We start from the raw sequence: 19,279 nt of genomic DNA, 5'->3' as shown, positions 1-19,279 counted from the left end.
TCTCCCTCTCCCTCTCCCTCTCCCTCTCTCTCCCTCTCTCTCCCTCCTCACCCTCCTCTCCCTCTTCTTCTTCCTTTCTCCTTCACCCTCCCTGTACTAGCAGTTTAGGGGAACATCCTGAGTAGTCTTCTTACTTCCAGGCTTTTGTCTTCCTCTTTCCTGTTCACTTCAAAGCCTAGCCCGTGTCAATGCTGTCACCTCTTGCCTTCACTGCTCATGTGCTGGCACTGTCCAAGTGCACTGTCTGGCTCAGCTCCAGCTCCAGCTTCTGGTGCAGTTCCTCTTCCTCTTCCTCCTCTTTCTCCATCATCATCGTCGTCTCATGTAGCTCAGGCTGGCTTCAGACCTTGAATCCCCTGAGTACTAGGTTATAGACCCAGGCCACTCTCTGATATATGTGCTGCTGGGGATTGGACCCAGAGTCTTGTGTATGCCAGACAAGCACTGGTCTAGTTCAGTTACACCCTTGTCTGTTTGTAATTTTCCTTGTGTGCACATGTATGGGAGGAGGGGTTTTGTTTCGTGTTTTGAATAAGTATAGAAAAGAAAAGGGGTTACTAGAAGAGGGAGGGAAAAAAATGCAGAAATACATACACACTTTCCAGAGCTTTCTTGTTTTACTCCGAGGAGAGGTTTACATCCCCTGGGGCCTGTAAGGTCACCTGAACCTGCACTGTGACCTGCAGCTTACTCTATCCAGATTGTATAGGTCCTCTAACAAGCTGGCCCCAGGGCCTTTGCACTCTGCCCCTGCTTGGAACAGTCCTCTTCCAGCTGTCCTGCACTTCCCTTGGGGCTTTGCTTGGGTATGAGGTCTTTAGAGAGCCCTTCAGTATTCCTTTATTACATTCCCTCACTGCTCATCTGCCTCGTTGTCTGTTGTATCCCCATGAACTTCCAGCATTCCCTGGGTATGTGCATGCTAGTGTGTGAGTGAGTGTGTGCACGTGCACGCCAGCTGGAACACAGGTGTAGAGGTCAGAGGGCAACTTGAGGGAGTTGGTTCTCTCCAGCACGTGAGTCAGGCTTGATGGCAGATGCCTCTCTTTACCTTCCGAGCCATCTTGATGACCTTCTCTGAGCATTAGAGTGGGGACCATCTCCCAGTTTAGACATGGCCACCGTGGATAGTGCACCACTCCTTCTCTTCTGCTTTGATTGGCCGATGTCCACAGATAGGTGACAAAGAGGGCTAAAGTAGAAGGTAGGTTTGTTCCGCATGCAGCAGAGCAAAGGGAAGTCAGAGCTGGCCTGGAGCTGGCCAGGCGGTCAGAGCAGTGGACGGGCAGAGAAGCTTTTGTCTTCTTTTACCTTAGTTTAGTTACTCTTGCTGTTGCTGTGACAAAATATCCCGGCCACAGTGACATAAGGGAGGAAGGGTTTGTTTCGGTTCACAGTCTGAGGTAATAGTCCATAAGGGTGGGGAAATCACAGCAGCGAGAGTCTGAAATGGCTGGTCATCTTACCTCCAGAGTAACCACTGCATGTGCTCAGCTCAGTGTCCTCCTTTTCTCCCTCCACCTCGTCTTCTTATTGCTAAATACCTTATCCCAATTTTCTCCTTTCTTTACAGTTGAGGATCCAGCATAGGGAATGGTACTACCCATAGTGGGTAGATGGTCTCACCTCAATTAATGCCATCCAGATAATCTCCCACAGCTGTGTCCAGAGTGATACTTGAGAGTAACCATCATGTCTTCCTAGCCTGCAAGAATAGGCTTTTATTTAGACAAGGAGAGAAAGTTGTAATAGGTGGCACATGGGTCCTTCATAAAGGACTTCCTACCAGTGACTCTTCCAGGTCAAAGAAAAAACAAAACGAAAGAACAAAGGCTGGACACACTGCCTGAGCCAGTTCACAGGCCCTGACGTCTGTTTGTTGCCCCCTTGCAGGTATTACCTAAGCAAGCCGCTGAGATAGGTTCTGGAGAGCTTAATGAGTGCCCAGCTGTTCAAAGGCTGCTGCCATTCTGAACTCTTACTCATTGACTCCTTTTATCACGCAGTATTCTTCTTATTCAATAGGCAGGGAAGAATATGAGAGCAGCTGACTTAGGGCTACACAATGGAACACACAGTGGGCAGATCCCCAGCCACTTGACATCGTGAGATGAAGGAAGGCAGTGGAGTCTGTGGGACAGGCAGGCCAGAGACCCAGGGAGGTGTCCTCTTCTCTTGGTGGGCATGGGAGCCGAGACTAGTCTGGGTGCGGAGCTGGCCAAGGATCATCATTCTTTCTGTGAGGCTCCTGGAGCTCTAAGATAGTTTATTTCAAGACATTGATCATTATTAAACATTGATAATATGGACTGGAGCCTGGGGTGACTTGGCTGTCACTTCCCACCCGATGCAGGACACGGCAGTGGTGCTGTGGTTAAGACTAACCACAGTTGCAGGCCCTGGGCAGATGCAGCTGTAGTCATCACTAATGAATTCTTGACTTTCTACACCTGACCCATGACCTACTTCCCACACCCTGTGTGCCCCCATGCTCCCCCCTGCCCAACTGGGGCATAATGGTGGTCTACCCTCTTCTGGCCAAGTCTCAAGATCCTGCCTTGAACCTCTGGTATCTTTTGGGTGCAAATATGCCACCTATCCCAATCAAGAATGATGGCAGGAAACCAGGCTTGTGTTCACAGTGGAAGGAAGTATTACAGGGTGTCCTTACCTAGTGTTGATTGACAGCCTTACACCTTTCTCTTCACCTCCCACATAGAACTCAGCCTCTCTGAAAGGAGTTAGTGTTCCCAGGCACTTGCCTGTGGTGTCTGTCCTCAGCCTTCTGTTGGTGGGGGACCTTTCATCCAGATAAAAACAAACACCAAACATCCCATCCCTACCAGGCCAACTAGGAGCAAGCAGAAGGTTGTGTGTCTCCATTAATTCTGACTTTGCTTGCTTGCTTTTCTCCACTGTTTCATGTCATGGGTTCTAAATTGGAGAGGACTTAGAGAGGCAAGCCTGGCCTCTGAGTATCCTGGAGTCCTGTCTTCCAGATTCAACAGTACAGTACACAGCTTCAGGCACACTGTGTTCTTATTCCCCCCCCCTGCCCCAATGCCACTGCCCACCACACAGGGGCATGCTCCCATGGCCTGGGCAGTGGATGAACTGCCTCCCACCTTTGCAAGTTAGATTTGTAGTGCTTTTGATGACCCCAAAAGGGGAGAGATAAGCACCATTGCTTTGCTTATCCAAGCTGAAGGTACCTGCTCTCAGACTTTGCAAAGAACACTATAGTGTCACCTCTGAGGGTGGAAAACCTGAATCAAATCCTCATGTGCTAGCCCCGTTGTTTTGGATGGGTTGTGCACATAGAGGACAAATCAAGTGTGGTCTGAATCACCAGTTGCTGTGCACAGAGGTGGTCAGCATCTTTGCACCCTCACAGGAACCCCTAAGCTGTGTGGGACAGGTAGGGCTCCCTTGACTGACTGACATGCCTTAGTCTGTGTGTGCTGCATCCTGTGGCCACCTCTCTTGTTTGCTGAAATGCCTGAGCTTTGTCCGCCTACAGGGTTGGGTCTCAGTATGTACAGCCTGGAACAGGGGCTGCCCTCAGTACAGTGCTTTAGGTGACTTCCCTAGTCCAACACCACAGGAGGTGAGCAGCAAACAGACTCTCACCACCCGAATCGCCCTTATCTCCACAGTCAGGGAGGGAGAGAGGCTCGCCAGTGAGGACTGCTCCATGTTCTTTATTCTTCTCTAAGACGTTCTGCCTCTTTAGAGCCCCCAGAGCCCAGACTCACATGTGTAGAATATGTCCTCTTTGCCATTGGTAGCTCTACCTTAAACAAGTCAAATAACTGAGAGCTTCGGTTTTCTCCCCTGTAAAATGAACCTAATGAGAACTACAGGGTCACTGTGGGTGTTAACTGAAGCCATGTCTGCAATGTGACCCAAAGCATGCGCAGTCCTAGCACTTAGCAGACGGAAGACCCATTAACCGCTATCATCAACCATTAGAGAGTGCCGTGCAGTCTGCAGTCTCTTTATGGACTGTGACTTCATCACTGTCGCAGCCTTCCATTTAGGTATTGCCGGGTGGAGAAGGGCGGGGTAGGAAGGGCCTGCTGCAGGCTGGCTCACCAGAATCTAGTCTCAGCAGCTCGTGCTTGGGGCTGGCTCTGTTAGGTGTTTTAGACAATCTCTGTGGAACAATTCAGTTGATCCTCGCAGGATTTTCTCGAGGAAAGCATTCCCGTCATCCCCATATAGACACACAGAGAGCCTGAGGGTATGGGCAAGGTATGGGTGGATTGAGGAGATAAGCCCCTGGGAGCTCCAGTCACTCCATTCCCTTTGGCCTAGAGGCTCAGATGGGAAGGACTCTCTCTTAACCCTCCGAGCAGGCGTGCAGCCTCTGGAGCATCCCAGCCTGGTTCCTCTCACCTGACCCAGTGCCCTGAAGAGACACCTGTGAGTCTGGGAGTCATCAGACTTGTGGGTTGTAGTTCCTCAGGTGTGAGCGGGAGGAGGAGAGCAGGGTGGGGCAGGCATCTGCTGCTGATACCTGCTGTCTTGGGCCTTGGAACCCACTTGCCGGTGGTTGAGTGGTAGGGGCTAGCCTGTCTGCGGCTGTGCTGTCTCAGGATGCCTGGTGACCACAATTCCAGGTGACTGGAGGGGTGGGTGATGAGACACTCCCTGGCCTTGCAGGCTGCTGAAAGGGGCCCGGGAGTCTGGGTTGTTCTCTTATCACCAGAGTTCTGGAACTTCTTTTGAAGTCTTGGTGACCCAGGAGGACTGAGTCACACAGTAAACAGAATTAGCAGGCCTGAGCGCTTCTGAAGGATGTAGATTATGCTTGTGGGGGGGGGGGGGTCAGTCACCATGTGTCTCTAGGTCAGCTGTCTCTCAGAGGTACCTACTTCCCCAGGGCTTCTGTGGAAACTTCCATCCACAGTCCCACTCTGGCTCGTCTCCCTGCTAGCCGTGCTTCCTGTCTTTGGTCCCTGCACTACTAGTCTGTGTCCACAAGTCCCTGGGCCTTCTTAGGAATGTGATGCCAGGTCCTCTCTTGATTTACCATTTAACCAGGTCCTCAAACAATTCCTCAGAGGGCAGACAACCCACATAGGTGACCGTCAAGCCATCTGAAGCTGACCTCAAGCTTGTCTTCTGTGGGAATGTCCAGTCTGCTTAGGATCTCACAGGCTGTGAGGGAAACTGGCTGTTCTACCGTGTCTGGTGGTCTGGGCTTCTGAGCCAAGCATGTTCCACCATCACAGAAGCTTTCTAGGGTGCCTTAGGCTTCAGTTACCAGCAGCAGAAATCCCTTCTGGGGATTTGGGAAATTGTCACATTCTTATGGCCATTGTAGACAGACAGGCTAGACAGGACATCTGAGTACACTGGGCTGAGGTGGGACTCTTGTAAAACCCCAGAGGGAGATGACACCAGACAATTGCCCCTCAGGAAGCTATCAGCTTCGAAAAGATACGGTATAGTTTGTGTGTGTGTGGGGGGGGGGGTTGGGGGAGGGGGCTACCTTTTCAGCCTTCTGCTAACAGTCCTGAGCACACAGGGCCTTAAAGACAATAGTTACGAAGACAAAACACTGCTCAGACAGTGTCTTCTTTGGGTCCTTTCCCCCTAATGACGTCCACGGCTCTAAGAACATCGTTAAAATCGGGCCTTGTTCAGTCTTAATCAGTTCACAGGCCAGGAACCCTGCCAGCTGCCTGTGCTGAGGGGCCAGGATGATGCCCAGAGATTCAAATAAAGATGTCACTCTGCCCCGGGGAAGGCCTCATACCCCAGTCAGGACTTTGGGGACAGGAAAGAGGAACAGAATGTATTGGTTGCAGAAATGTGAAATGTACTCCCCCAGCTAGGGAGGACACTAGGCGGGAGGAGAGAGTGCATCTGCCAAGCTTAATTAACAGTGGGAATTCGCCATGGGGAGGAGGAGGCGGTGTATGTGTGTGTGTGTGTGTGTGTGTGTGTGTGTGTGTGTGTGGTGATGGGGTGGGAGTGGGGGTGGGGGTGGGGGCAGGCTGCTTTACTGGAAGATGGGACAGTGCTGATGCCAGTAAGAGAAAGAAGCAAGCCTTCCATTCTGGCAGTGGCATTTCCAGGGCACAGGCAGAAGTGCCAGGCTGGGTTGAGTTGAGCACAGATTTGTGGGGGTGTGACTGGGAGCATATATTTGTGCCTGCTTTCCCAAGTAGGTGTCTTTTCAAAAACAATCCACCATATAGCAGCTGGCCAGCCTTCCTGATCCCATAGAGAAGAGGAACTACAGCTGTCTGCGATGTGGCTGTGCTTGACTTCAAGGGTGCCAACCATAAAAGAGAGGACTTACAATTTGCATATAAGTAATGTTGTACAGATCGATTAGCTTGTGTTTATGCACCATGTGCATACACACCACTACCACCACCACCACCAACAACAACAACTAAAGAAAAAGAGAGCCAGGTATGGGAAGGAGAGTCATGGGGGAGAGGGTTGAAGGAGGAAATGGAAGGGTAATGATGTAACTCCATTATAATCTCAAAATAGAAAAAATTACTGAAAAAAGATGAGAATTGTAAGAAAGGATGGATATCACCTGCAGATGATGCTGATTAACTTGTAACTTATCTGTGTGTGTGTGTGTGTGTGTGTGTGCATTGAAGCATCCATCACATTGTACACTATACACATGTCTAATTAATATTCTAACTAAAAACCTTTGCAGTGTTCTCTTTCTGGTGCAAAAGTGCACAGATGTGAAATGCATAGCAAGACCCTGTTGTGAGGCTGGAAGTCCAGCTCAGTCGTCTAGCATGTACAGAGCTCTGCGTTCAGTCCCCAGCACTGCATAAACAGGGTGTGACAGTGTACTTGGGAGACAGAGGCAGGAGGATCAGGGGTTCAAGGTCAGCTTCAGTCATGTACTTTTAAGCCAGTGGATACTAGGGTAGGTAGGACTTGAGATTCAGGAGCATGAACATGGCTGCTGCTGCTGCCGCTGCCGCCGCTGCCCCCGTTTCCCCCCCTCCTCCTCTTTCTCTTCCTCCTCCTCCTCCTCCTCCTCCTCTTCTTCTTCTTCTCCTCCTCCTCCTCCATCATCATCATCATCATCATCATCATGGAATTTCACAGATGGATGGAATATTTTTAGTTCTAGTGCAAATGATGTACAAATGGCCCTGTGACATTCCAGGGGAGCGCTAGGTCCCCCTGCTGCCTTCCCTCTGTGTATAGCATCATCACCTGCTGTGGAGATGCTAGAGGACACATTTCAGCCTAGGACTGTCCTGTTGGAACACTAGTTATCTACCCTGTTACTTCCAGACTCCTCAGCCGCCTGGAAACTTCAGTGTTGAGGCCACTGGTCCCTGTTGCTCACTGGCCTGTTCTTGCTCCTTGCTCTTGTTCCCAGCCCCCAACCCCCCACCCCCAGTGTATTTTGTCCATTTTTTTTTCCTCCCTCTTCATCTTGTCAGATAGGGAGGCCTGCCAAGTCCCTGGCAGGCCTTTGTATTGGAGCCCCCTGATCTTCCTTGGGGAATCTTGCCCTTACTCAGTCTCCTCTGTCTGGGGGTCAGGGTGTCCTTTGCCCCCATGGAGGTTTCCTCACTATGACGCTACAGCTGCCCCAAGTCTCCTTCCTCATTTCCCTTCCTTGTTCACGCCCACCCCCACCACATTCCTCTCTCTCTACTTTTTTCCTTCTGAGAGTGTGTAGGTCTTGGGGAAGCAGGGAAGAGTTGAGGTGGAAGAGAATCTTTCACATCTGGCCCCTTCTGCCTCTGGGTAATTCTCAACAGAGCCCCAAGGCTTGTTCAGGGGCCCTACAGCAAAACCTTAGCTGTGCTCAGCCACCTGGTTCTAGGAACAAGACATTCCCCTTGGTGCTGTGTTGGGTAACCTGCCAGCCCTGCCTGGCATGCTTTTCTGCAGCCCACCGTGCAGTCTCCCAGAGGCTGGGATTGCTTTGTCGTCTTCTTTAACTTTACATCAGCCATGGATCAGAGAGCAATATGCACACTTGGTTTTCACATCAGTGTGACATGTCACTGATGCAAGGGGACAGGAGCTTGTGTGAGGCCCAGCCTCTTCCTCACATAGGGTGGACCCAGGATCCAGGAGGCCAGGTGCTTTGCTCGGTATGCCAAGTGCTGCTGACCCAGCATCTCAACACATAGCTTATTTATTCCTGAAGCTGGCAGGCTGCACCTAGTATTGAAAAATAGTTGAAAGCAAACCCTGATGGCAGTATGCACGCAGTAGCTGAACGATGTTGCAGGCCTGCACACCCCCTGCTCCTACCCTCTCCCCGGTGGGAATCCCATCAAACAAAATGTCTACTCTCAGTTTGGGCAGTGTTGTGATTGCTCTTCAGTTTCTAGGTAACTTCACTTTTTTATTATTAAAATTATTATTACATTTGTTCAGTGTGTGGGGGAGGCCTTACAAGTGTAATAGCATGTGGCTGGAGGTCAGAGGACAACTTGCAGAAGACAGTATTTTTTCCTTTTCACTTGTAGGACCTGGGGATTACTCAGGTCATCAAGTTTGGTGGCAAGCACTCTTTCCTTTTGAGCCATGTTTTTGACTATGCTTTTACTTTATTTATTTATTTATTTATTTATTTATTTATTTATTTATTTATGGTTTGTTTGTTTGTTTGAGCCAGAGTTTCTCTGTGTAGCCCAAGCTATCCTGGATCTTGCTCTGTAGACCAGGCTAGCCGCAAACTCAGAGATCCACCTACTTCTGCCTCCTGAGAGCTGGGATAAAAGGTGTGTGCCTCCACTACCTGGCTTACTAATTTATTTTTATTATTATTATTGTGTGTGTGTTTGGGTGTGCATGGGCATATGAGTGCATGTGTGTGTGTGTGTGTGTGTGTGTGTGTGTGTGTGTGTAGGTCACAGGATAACTTTGTGGAGTCAATTCTCTCCTCTCTGGGGTTGAAACTCAGATGGTCATGTGGGACAGAAGGCAGCTGGCAGCCTGGACTTCCCTCTACCAACTGCTCAGAGCAGCAGGGTGTGAGTGTGAAGAAAAAAGGTGGGCACAAGGTGCCAAGTCTGCCCACCACATCTCCCTCTTGATCTGGACTACAGGTTCCCAGGCCTGGTGTAGCAGGCTGACATAGCAGAGTGGGCTGTGGCAGAGTGGCCTGTCTGGTTAGTGACATTGGTTCCCTTTCTGTCCCCAGGGTCCACCTACAGCGTCCTGTCCATCATGCCCTCAGACTCGGAGAGCAGCAGCTCCCTCAGCAGTGTGGGTGAGTGCCTCCTTCCTGGGGACAGGGCTGTGGCTTGGATCTTGAGCAGGGATGGCCTGGGAGGAGGTCCCTGGCACGGGACAGCAGTCCTCTATCTGATTATGTGTGAAGTCCTCCTCTGGTGGTACAGTTCTCGTTTTCTTTTGTCAACAACAGTCCAGGTTGGGTATTAGAGAGGTGGGTGTGGGAGACACGTCTGCCTTCCTTCTCACTTCTTTAGGTGTGAGCAGTGAGTCTGTCCAGCCCTCCCCAAAGCTGCTTATTAAGCTTGACCTCTCCTACTTGTCCTCTGCAGTAGGAGTCATGTGCTGTCCTAGGAAAGAGGCTAGTCCATGCTGAAATGGATGTTTCCTGAGTCTAGAAGAGTGAGACCAGGCCTGACTCAGGTCTGTGTGCTGGCAAGAAGCCATATGATTTTCTAAGCTTCCCGAGCTTCTTGTGTGATCTTTGCCTTGAGTTGCACCCCTCTATTGGAAGCCCCGATGTTTTATATAACTGTGATATATGGACTCCTTTAGTGTGGCCTTGGAGTTTATGGACTTGAAGGAGCACAGGAGATCTTGGTCTAGTCACTGCGCTTCCCTGCTACAGAGAGATGGGAAAGGCGACATCCACAGAGGAAAGTACCATGACATAGTTTTCCGAACCAGCTAGAGCTGACATCCCTCTGTCAGTTCACGTTCTGTAGTGACAATTTTGGAATTTTGGTTTCTTTAAAAAACACAGAAATATTATAAGAATGCATTTTTGTCTTAATCCCAGGTATAGGGATATGGGGCTGCTTTGGACTGTCCACAGCAGCTGACTGTGATTTGTCTCATGCTCTGGAGAGGCATGGTGCTGCCAACTGGAGATAGTTTCTTCAATTGTGTGACATTTGGAATTCTAGGACCTTTTTGCGGGTACATAAATGCTAGGGCCCCATAGGTGGGGTTGGTTGGTCATTCAGAGGGATTGGTTGCAGTTTGTTAGTAGCTGTGCTCAAAAAAGAAATAAAATAAGAGAAAAATTTCTCTTCCTCTTCTATCCTTTTTTCTCTCCTATCAAGTGTAGGGGGGTGGGGAAACTGGGGGGGGGCGTAAATGGTAGGAAAAAGAACCCATAAAGTAGCAAAGACCAACTACAACTTTCTGAACTCTTTATAACCAGGTACTGTGTAGGGGGCACGGGGTGAGCCTTTGACTGCTGGATCTCAGAATAGAAACTAAAATAATCTCTTAGCATGGGAGAGCAGTATGGTTAGAGGTAAGCAGGAGCCAGGAATGGGCTCTGAGTGTATAGTGTAGTCTCACAGACTGGGATTTCAGCCATTGACATGTGTCTCACAAATCTCAGGGGTCAGAGTCCAAGATCAGAGACTTGGCAAGGTCTTGTGCTCTCAAGGGTTTGGGACAGAGTTTGTGGGCAGTTCTCATGGTTTCTTCATGAATTTCCCTGTCACCCTCCACTCCTCTTCTCCCTGTCTCTCTTTGTCTCTTTTTCCATGTACATGTGTTTGTGTGTGTGTCTTTGTGCGCATGCGCGCGCATGGGCTATGGACACTCTAATCACACCAGGTTCAAGACCTGTCTTGTCCACTGTGGCCTCAAGTTGCTCATCTGTAAAACACAGTTTCTAAATTTCACATTCTCCTTTTCCTGGATCAGGACTTCCACATCGGAAAAGAGCACTGCCACCTCATAGCTGTCATGGTGTCCATAATTCAGGAGGGAGGTTCCAGAATCTCGCATTACAGTTGGCCTATGGGTCTGGCTCTTCAGGACCAGGGCTGTCAGGATAAACAGGAAGATGTAGTGAGCCATTTGGAGGATGTAGTGAGCCATTTGTTTCCTCTGTCTTGCTGATCTGATCTCCAGTAACTCCTATAGACACATTCACATTGTCGTTCTGAGCTGGCAGTGACAGCTTTCCAAGGAACATATGTGATCTCGCAGGGCCTCCAGAGACAGACTCTGCTCCTGCACACATTTACTGCTCATGTCAGCAGTTTGAGAATGAGCAGGAAGGTGAATTTCTATTTTTCTGTGAGGGTCTCTATGTAGCACAGGCTGACTACAAACTCTTGGTTGGTCTTCCTGCTTCTGCTTCCTGAGTAGAGGGAGTCCAGGCATGAACCACCATGCCTAGCTCAGTGGGCTGAACTCGAAGGCAAGTTAGCCCTTGTGCTGGGGTCAGCAGTATCCCCAGATACTTTTTGAGAGTCATGAACAGGCTGAGAGCAAACCTTTGATGTTTGTCCTATCACGAGCTCAGCCTGCACTGGCTGTGCCCAGTTCTTTCACGCAAGAGCTGGTCGTATTCCTGTGGTCAATCTTCTCAAGCTCACAGGAACCAAGATTTGCTTTTCTTTCTCTTCTGTTCACAGCTGAACACCCACGCCCACTCCCTTAACCAGTAAGGAAATGTGTGACCTCATATAGTAGGCATGACTACGATCAGGCTGGGTACTTGAGGATGGGGCTTTGTGACCTCAAGCCTATGGCGAGCTGCCTACAACAGCAATTTAGCTGTCACAGCCAGACCTGACAGCACCCAGAGCGGTGAGGTCCAATATGGAGCTACTGCCAAGTGGCTCTTTACATATAAATGCCTTTAAATGTAGTGACATTTCTAGTTTCTCATTTACCCGAGTCACATGGAATTGATTCTGTAGCCACCTATGGCCAGGGGTTTCCATCTTGGATGTCACAGGTGACAATCCAGATGAACAAGACAACTAGTTCCTGTAATGGTTCCATATGATCAGAGATACCTTCCCCAGGAGCCCTGGGGAGGATCTTTTCTCATTGAGGGCAACAGTGTCACTGATGTGGCCCTGTGCCACATGCCTGGGTACTCACCAGGTGTCCAGGTTCCTGCCCATCTAATGATCAGAAACTCTGCGGTAGGGCTGACCATCTGCAGTTAGTCCATCATGCTTGGGTGAGAGGCGACATGTCTGTGATGGGCTACATTTAGTCCATTGAGGAGACCAGGCTAATTCTCCTCATGGCTAGACAGTTCTTGCTGGGCCAGTGCCTTCCAGTGAGAAGCAGAGCTTGCCATTGGCACACTGGGGTGGTGGTGCCCATAAGGCCAGATGGATACCCACTTTTATTTGGTCTTTCTATGTGTGTCTTAGGAAAGGTAAGAAAAGGTCCTTAGAATAGAGAGGTCACCTCCATTTTCCTGCTTCGTCTCCAGATGAAACAGCGGTGAAGGGCAAGCTGTATTCACCGAGGAGGCCTTGGTACGTTAAGACTGGAGGTAGAGCACTTTCAGTCTTGTTCTGAAGCAGTGTCGCTGCACTGTGATGAACACTCTGACCAAAAGCAGTTTGGGAGGAAAGGTTTATTTGGCTTACACTTCCAGGTAACTGAAAGTTCACCACAGAGGAGCTCAGGAACTGAAGCAGGAGCAGAGGCGGGAATTTCAGAGGAAGGCTGCTTCGAGGTTCCTTCCCTTCTGTTCCCGGCTAGCTTTCTCATACAGTCCAGGACTGCCTGCCCAAGGAATAGTTCTGTCCACAGTAGGGTGGGCCCTCCGATGTCAATCAGCAACAGAGACAGTTCCCCCACAGACATGACAGAGTCTAAGCAAGACAGTTCTTCGATTGAGAGTCCCTCTCCCAGGTGACTCTAGTCTAAGTGTCAAGTTAAATGAAAACTAACAAGTCTAAGTGTCTCATGTGTCCCAGGCTGGGTGTGAACTCGCTGTGTAGACAAAAACAATCTGGAATTTCTTACCTTCTTGTCACTATTTGATTCGTGCTAGGGCTTACATGTGTACCACACACATCTAGTGTATGCTAGCGGTGGGGCCAAATGCAGGGCTCCATACATGCTGGCGAGTGCTCTCCCGACTAGGCCAAAAAACCCCAGAATCATACAATGTAATCCAGGCTGGCAGTTATCTTGCCTCAACTTCCTAAATCCAGGATTGGGGTACCACACTCTGCCTAGGAGATTTTTGGTTTTTTTCTAGGTGCTTGAGGGTTTATTCTGGTTTCTTTGTCAGCATCATGGTAGCCACAGTGTCCTTCTGTTGGAGGCCTCTTGGGGGATAGCTTTTGTCAGCTTGTCACATGGCTTCTCTGAGGACCCCCATCCTATTGTCGGCTGTGCGGAAGAGCTTTCCTAGTGCACTCTTAGGCGTCTGACCAATTCTGCAGAAGTCTCTTGTTTCTCATCTTGAGAGCCGGGAGGAGACACTCATAGTCACTGTTTCGGAAGCCTTCAGCTCCCTGCAGATGGAAGTAGTGGGAGGATGCTCATGTACCAGAGAGATGGAGCCTTGGCTCGTGGGAAGGACTGGTGCAGTGGGATTTCCTTGTGTTCCAGGGAAGGTTCCTGGAAAGGGTAATGTGGCTTCTGTTGGGGGAGGAGCCAAGTCAGCAGGGAGGCAGGGAATAGTCCCTGTGATCTCAGTAGTTTCTTCCCCGACAGCCTTTAATCTATCTATCTATCTATCTATCTATCTATCTATCTATCTATCTATCTATCTATCCATCCATCCATCCATCCATCCATCTATCTTTTGAGACAGGGCCTCATATAGCTTAAGCTGGCCTTGAACTCATTATAAGATGACTTACAGTTGTGATCCTTCTGACGTGTCCACTTTAGTGCTAGGATCATACGTATGCTCTATGACACTGGTTTCTACAGTGATAGGACTGAACCCAGGGCCTTGTGTGTCCTAGGTGAGTTCACTACTAGTCGGCTATGTCCCCAGCCCCTGTACACACACACACACACACACACACACAAACACACACATGCACACACACACACACCCCTACCTTCTAGTGGTTCTGCTATAAAGCTTCATGACAGTCTATTGAATCCCAGGGAAGCCCTTGACATTCTTGCATTTTTGATGTTCTCTAGTCTTGTGGGAGCACCTTCTTGTCTTGCAGGAAGTGCTGTGCCTATAAAGATCACTTGAGCATGTTCACAAGGCCACACGTGAGAGAGGAGTGACAGAGTCGAACTCAGAGAGACCTGAGAGAGGCAGAAGGAAGCTGGTCTTCAGTCCCTGTGGAATATAGCAAGAAAGGCATGGTTCTGGGGAAGGCACAGTGTGTCTTGAAAAACAGACCCCAGTGGAGGATTCCAGAGCATTAGCGTGTCTGGCCAGAGAGCCAGCAAGTGGCAAGGCTCCAGCTGCTGTGCTGGGAGCTCTCTGCTTTCACTTACTTCAGGAAAAAGGCCAGCAGGAGGCACCTGCACGCTGAGGGGATTCCTTTAGGGATATAGTAAGTGTCTGATGCCAAAACTTTATAAAACAACCACTAGGAGGTAGGTGTGTGTGTGTGTGTGTTTGTGTGTGTGTGAGTATGTGAGTGTGTGTATGTGTGAGTGTGTGTATGTGTGTGTGTGTGTGAATATATATGTGTGCATGTCTGTGGGAGTCTGAGTGTGTTTGAGTGTGTTTGTGTGTGAGTGTGTTTGTGTTTGCTAGTTGTGTTCCCTTAGGCTTCTGAGTTGGCAGCTGTGTGTGGCATGCACTCTCTAGTACAGCTCAGGTGCTACAAGAAGAGCTTGCCCAGGAGAGGCAGAGGACCAGGTCCTTCTTACCAGCTCTGGGTGGTCCTGAGATGTCTGTAAGTCTGGTGTGGTGAGTCTGGTGCCTATGTTCTATCCCTGCTTGGTATCACTTTCAGCAGCCAGGGCCAAGAGCCATCAGGTCACCTGGGTGTCTCCCCCCCCCCCCCAGCTGACTACTTTTGGCTAGTGCTAGTTTTCTACTTGGCTTCTGACCCTACAGGCTCAATGAATCCGAAATCAAGCCTGCAGCCTGCAGTGAATAAACCTGAGGAAGCCCCAGGGTCACCTGGAGCATGGACTGAGGGATGAGGGAAACAGAAGCAAAGAGCCTACAGCCAGTTGTCTATCCCACTACCTCGCTGCACACTGATTCTCAGCCGTGTGTGGTGGCAGAGGAACTGGGGATTTGCAGGGCAGAGAAGAATGGGATCTGTTTTATTCCTTGCTCGCTCACTCCGTGCAGGGCTCACTCCGTGCAGGGCTCACTCCTGTGCATTGCTCACTCCTGTGCATTGCTCACTCCTGTGCATTGCTCACTCCCGTGCAGGGCTCACTCCCGAGTAGTGCTCACTCCCATGCAGGGCTCACTCCCATGCAGTGCTCACTCCCGTTGCAGGGCTCACTCCGTGCAGGGCTCACTCCCATGCAGGGCTCACTCCCGTGCAGGGCTCACTCCCGTTGCAGTGCTCACTCCCATGCATTGCTCACTCCCACTGCCACTCAAGGCAGCAGTGGCTGCATTTCCCACCACTCACACTCACAGCATGTGGCTATTGTATCCACAGTCCTGGGCCTGGTCTGATGCTCCTCTTGCTACTGAGGCTTATGTATTCTTGTTGGAGAATGATCAGCCGTGTAGGTTTGGGAGACTTGGGGTGACTATTGTGTGGTAGGGCTACATCACCCTTAGCTCATGCTTTCCACCTCTGGAAAGCATGGGAAAATTTTTATAAAAAAATCAAAATGAATACCTTTCTGTATGAATACACATGCATAGGTATAGGTGTGTGTGTAGAAGCCAGAGGATAACCTTTGGTATGATTCCTTCTACCTCCTTTGAGGCAAGGCCTCACTGGCCTGGAGCTTGCCTGTTAGTCTAGACCATCTGGCCAGCCAGCCCTAAGGATCTCTGCCTCTCCAGCACTGATATTATCTGTAGATGCCTGGCAGCTCTGCATGGCTTGTAGAGACTCAAACTCAGGTCTTCATGCTTGTTAAGAAAGTTGTGTCCTAGCCGGGCAGTGGTGGCGCACACCTTTAATCCCAGCACTTGGGAGGCAGAGGCAGGTGGATTTCTGAGTTCGAGGCCAGCCTGGTCTACAGAGAGAGTTCCAGGACAGTCAGGGCTATACAGAGAAACCCTGTCTCGAAAACAAAACAAAACAAAACAAAACAAAGAAAAGGAAGTTGTGTCCTGACTGAACTATCTTCCCAGGCCCGAGACTATTTCACTTAAATGGTGCTGGCGAGGATTTTCATACCACTTGGTTTACTTTAGAATTTCCTGGCTGAGCACATCTTGGACTTCATCTTGAGGTCTCTGCTAGGAATTGCTGTAGTCATCAGAGCTAACTCAGAAAGGTTGCTTCTTACTGGGGTTTGAGACCTGACCGACCTCACCTAGTTATGTTCCCCCTGTGCTTTTGTGTTTGGTATAGGTAATGGGGGAGACAGTGGGGTTGAAAGTGGAGTGTACCCAAGGAGTCTAGTCTCACTGGGAAGCAATGTAGCTTAAGACCTAGGTCTGAGCTGAGTCTGGGGCTAGGGGTAAGGACCCATGTGTTACTGTCTGTTTTGTGGGTATCAGGTGCTCATGGATAATGCTAAGATAACCCTGGTGGGCAGTTGGGGGACTGATGAGATGAGGATGGGGCGCAGTACAGACCCGAACACCTTGGCTGCATTCCTTAGAGTCAGTACCCACTTTGTGTCGGGTAGCCAGCTGGCTCAGGTCCTCCCACCTAGTCCCTGAGACCAGATGCTCTGGTCACAAAGATGGATGCCTTAGTAGCCCTGGATTGGAGTTGAAGGCCTGGGGGATTCCTAGACAGCCACTAGCCTTTAGTCCATGTTGGAAAACCAAAGAAGCTGGGATCTGATGTCAGCTAAGAACGGTTCTACCAGCAAGAAGCAAAGGCAGGCAGAAGGCAGCAACTTTGTACCACCACAGCCCCTTCCCCTACCTCTTTATATCAGAACTACAGTCCACAGTGGTGGGACAGGTCTTCTCTATTCAGCTGATCCTTCTTAGAAATGCTGTTTCAGACCCACTGAAAGGCATGTCTCTTAGTTTATTCCAGATTCAGTCACGTTCATAGTCAATTAGAATGAATATATTTTAGGAGTATTGGATTCAGGCGATTGGGGAATCTCCAGCTGGGATGCTAACATATCCTGGGATAAGAGCTTGAGGCTTCCACCTCATACCATGACAAATTCAGTCACCTCTGATCACATGGGACTCCCTGTCCTCCCTGGGGCCCCTGGAAGAGACAAGGCTCACTTTTCATTTAATTGACATTTGGTTTGTATGAGCCATCAGATAACAAGGATCAGAAGGGTTTGGTCAGGGCCTTACAGATAAATGGTGAATGTCATACTCTTCGAATGTCTGGTTCCACTGGGGAGACAAGTGCCACACCTCAGGGGTGAGTCACCTCCCCCTCCCCCAATGACGTTCACAAAATGAGACGGGTGTTTTGAGCTCCTCTGAACCAACTCCAGATCTCCAAGACTGAGGTGAGGTGTTAGGTGGACATGCTGATGGGGCTAACTGTAAAAGGGCCATGATCTAATTCTTATGGATAAAGTATTTTTTTGTCTTTGGGTTCTTACAGATCTGGTTAGATCTGGTTAGAGACAGCAGTTGCCCTTTGTAAAAAAGTAAGGCATTTATATGCTTCCGGTCCTGGGCATAGGTGATGAGGGTGTGGTGTGAGTTAACCACAGATACCTCAGGATTTACCTGCATCACATAAGCTGTGAACTGTCAGCATTCTCCAAGCCAGCATGCCTTGGCTGGGCTGGGCAGGTCCAGAGGCAGTGGATCTGCAATAGGGACTAAGTTGCATTGTCTAGCCATGGTGAGAGAGGATGGGGATATGGCTTGTGGGTCCCAGACAGCTTGGGGCAGTTGCCAGGCTCCTTGGAGTAGTCACTTTGCTCCAACATGCCATCTTCCTCGGGCCTCTGCTTGGGGCTTGGGGGCAGTCTCTCCTGACTCCTTTGTCATATGGATAATAAGAGCATGTCCAGATGTTCAGGGTAGGTAAGGATTAGTGCCATAAGTGACTCCATCCTAGAGATGTGAAATCCAGGCTGGGGAGAGAGTGGCTATGCTCAGGGTCCTTGGCCAGGACCAGATAGACTAGACCAGCAGCTCTCAACCTGTGGATCACAGCCATCAGAAAACACATGTTCCTGATGTTCTTAGGAACTGAGATACTGCTGGTTAGCAAAATTAGAGTTATGAAGTAAAAATCAATTTATGGTTAGGGGTTCCTAAGACTATCAGAAGTATATGATTTTTTTTCTGATAGTCTAGACCCTGGTGTCAGCTTCATCTGTGAAGAGAGCTAGAGGTGGGACCTGCTTTTGCAGGAGTGGGTATCCCTGCAGCAGCTGACAGGGCCTGTTCTCACTTGGTACCTTGCAGCACACAATGGGAAGGCCTAGGGCTCACTACTGTTCATGAGTAGCTGGGCAAGCCATGATGTCAGAACAGTGCTGGCACCTTGGGAGTGTGCCCGAGTGCATGTCACCTTGTGCTTACCTACTCACAGGGACTACTGGGAAGGCACCATCCCCACCACCCCTCCTCACCGAGCAGCAGGCCAATGACACGGTGGAGAACCTCTCCATTCAGCTAAGGCTGATGACCCGTGAGAGAAATGAGCTACGCAAGCGCCTGGCCTTCGCCACCCATGGAGCCACCTTTGACAAAAGGTAGGCATTGTCCCAACTCCCCAAAGACCATTCAGACACCACTGTGATACCTCAAGCTCCTTCCCTTAGCTTCTTGGGTTTCTGGAGGTTTCAGATCCAGGGTTGTGTCGGGATATTACCCAGGTGCAGAACCTTAAACCTGGGTGGGGGAGGTGTTCTTTCTCTCTCTCTCTCTCTCTCTCTCTCTTTCTCTCTCTCTCTCTCTGTGTGTGTGTGTGTGTGTGTGCATTTGTGTGTTATGCCTTCTCCAAGTGAAAATAAGAGCCTATGACGTAATCACACAAATTAGGGATTAAGGTGGGTTATATGTGTGTTTCGATCATACATTTGAGGTAACCCAGATAAGCAGTAGCTTCTGTGATCGTCCAGCTCAGGGAGTTTGTGATAGCTCGGAGGAGCTAGGTTAGCCTTCCTGCCGTTGGTACTTGCCTCACAGGTGATTGTGTGGTAGGTGCTCTCTGGCCCTGTCAGGCCTTCCGTGGGGAGGCAGGAGGCAGGAGGCAGGAGGCAGGAGGCAGGAGGCAGGAGGCAGGAGGCAGGAGGCAGGAGGCAGGAGGCAGGAGGCAGGAGGCAG

General features: G+C 49.8%; 1 protein-coding gene across 3 annotated transcripts in view; it reads left to right on the top strand.

The window, feature by feature from the left end:
• Positions 1-19,279, top strand: part of Dlg5 (discs large MAGUK scaffold protein 5) — a 114,324-nt gene that overhangs the window by 35,423 nt on the left and 59,622 nt on the right. For all 3 annotated transcript variants that reach the window (XM_021181701.1, XM_029469074.1, XM_029469073.1), the window contains exons 2-3: positions 9,164-9,232; positions 18,543-18,705. In XM_021181701.1, the coding sequence (XP_021037360.1) occupies positions 9,164-9,232; positions 18,543-18,705 (232 nt within the window). The remainder of the gene's footprint in view (positions 1-9,163; positions 9,233-18,542; positions 18,706-19,279) is intronic.

The sequence above is a fragment of the Mus caroli genome, chromosome 14 (genome assembly GCF_900094665.2).
Source record: "Mus caroli chromosome 14, CAROLI_EIJ_v1.1, whole genome shotgun sequence".
NCBI classification, from domain to species: Eukaryota; Metazoa; Chordata; class Mammalia; order Rodentia; family Muridae; genus Mus; species Mus caroli.
This window is presented reverse-complemented; position numbering and strand designations above follow the sequence as displayed.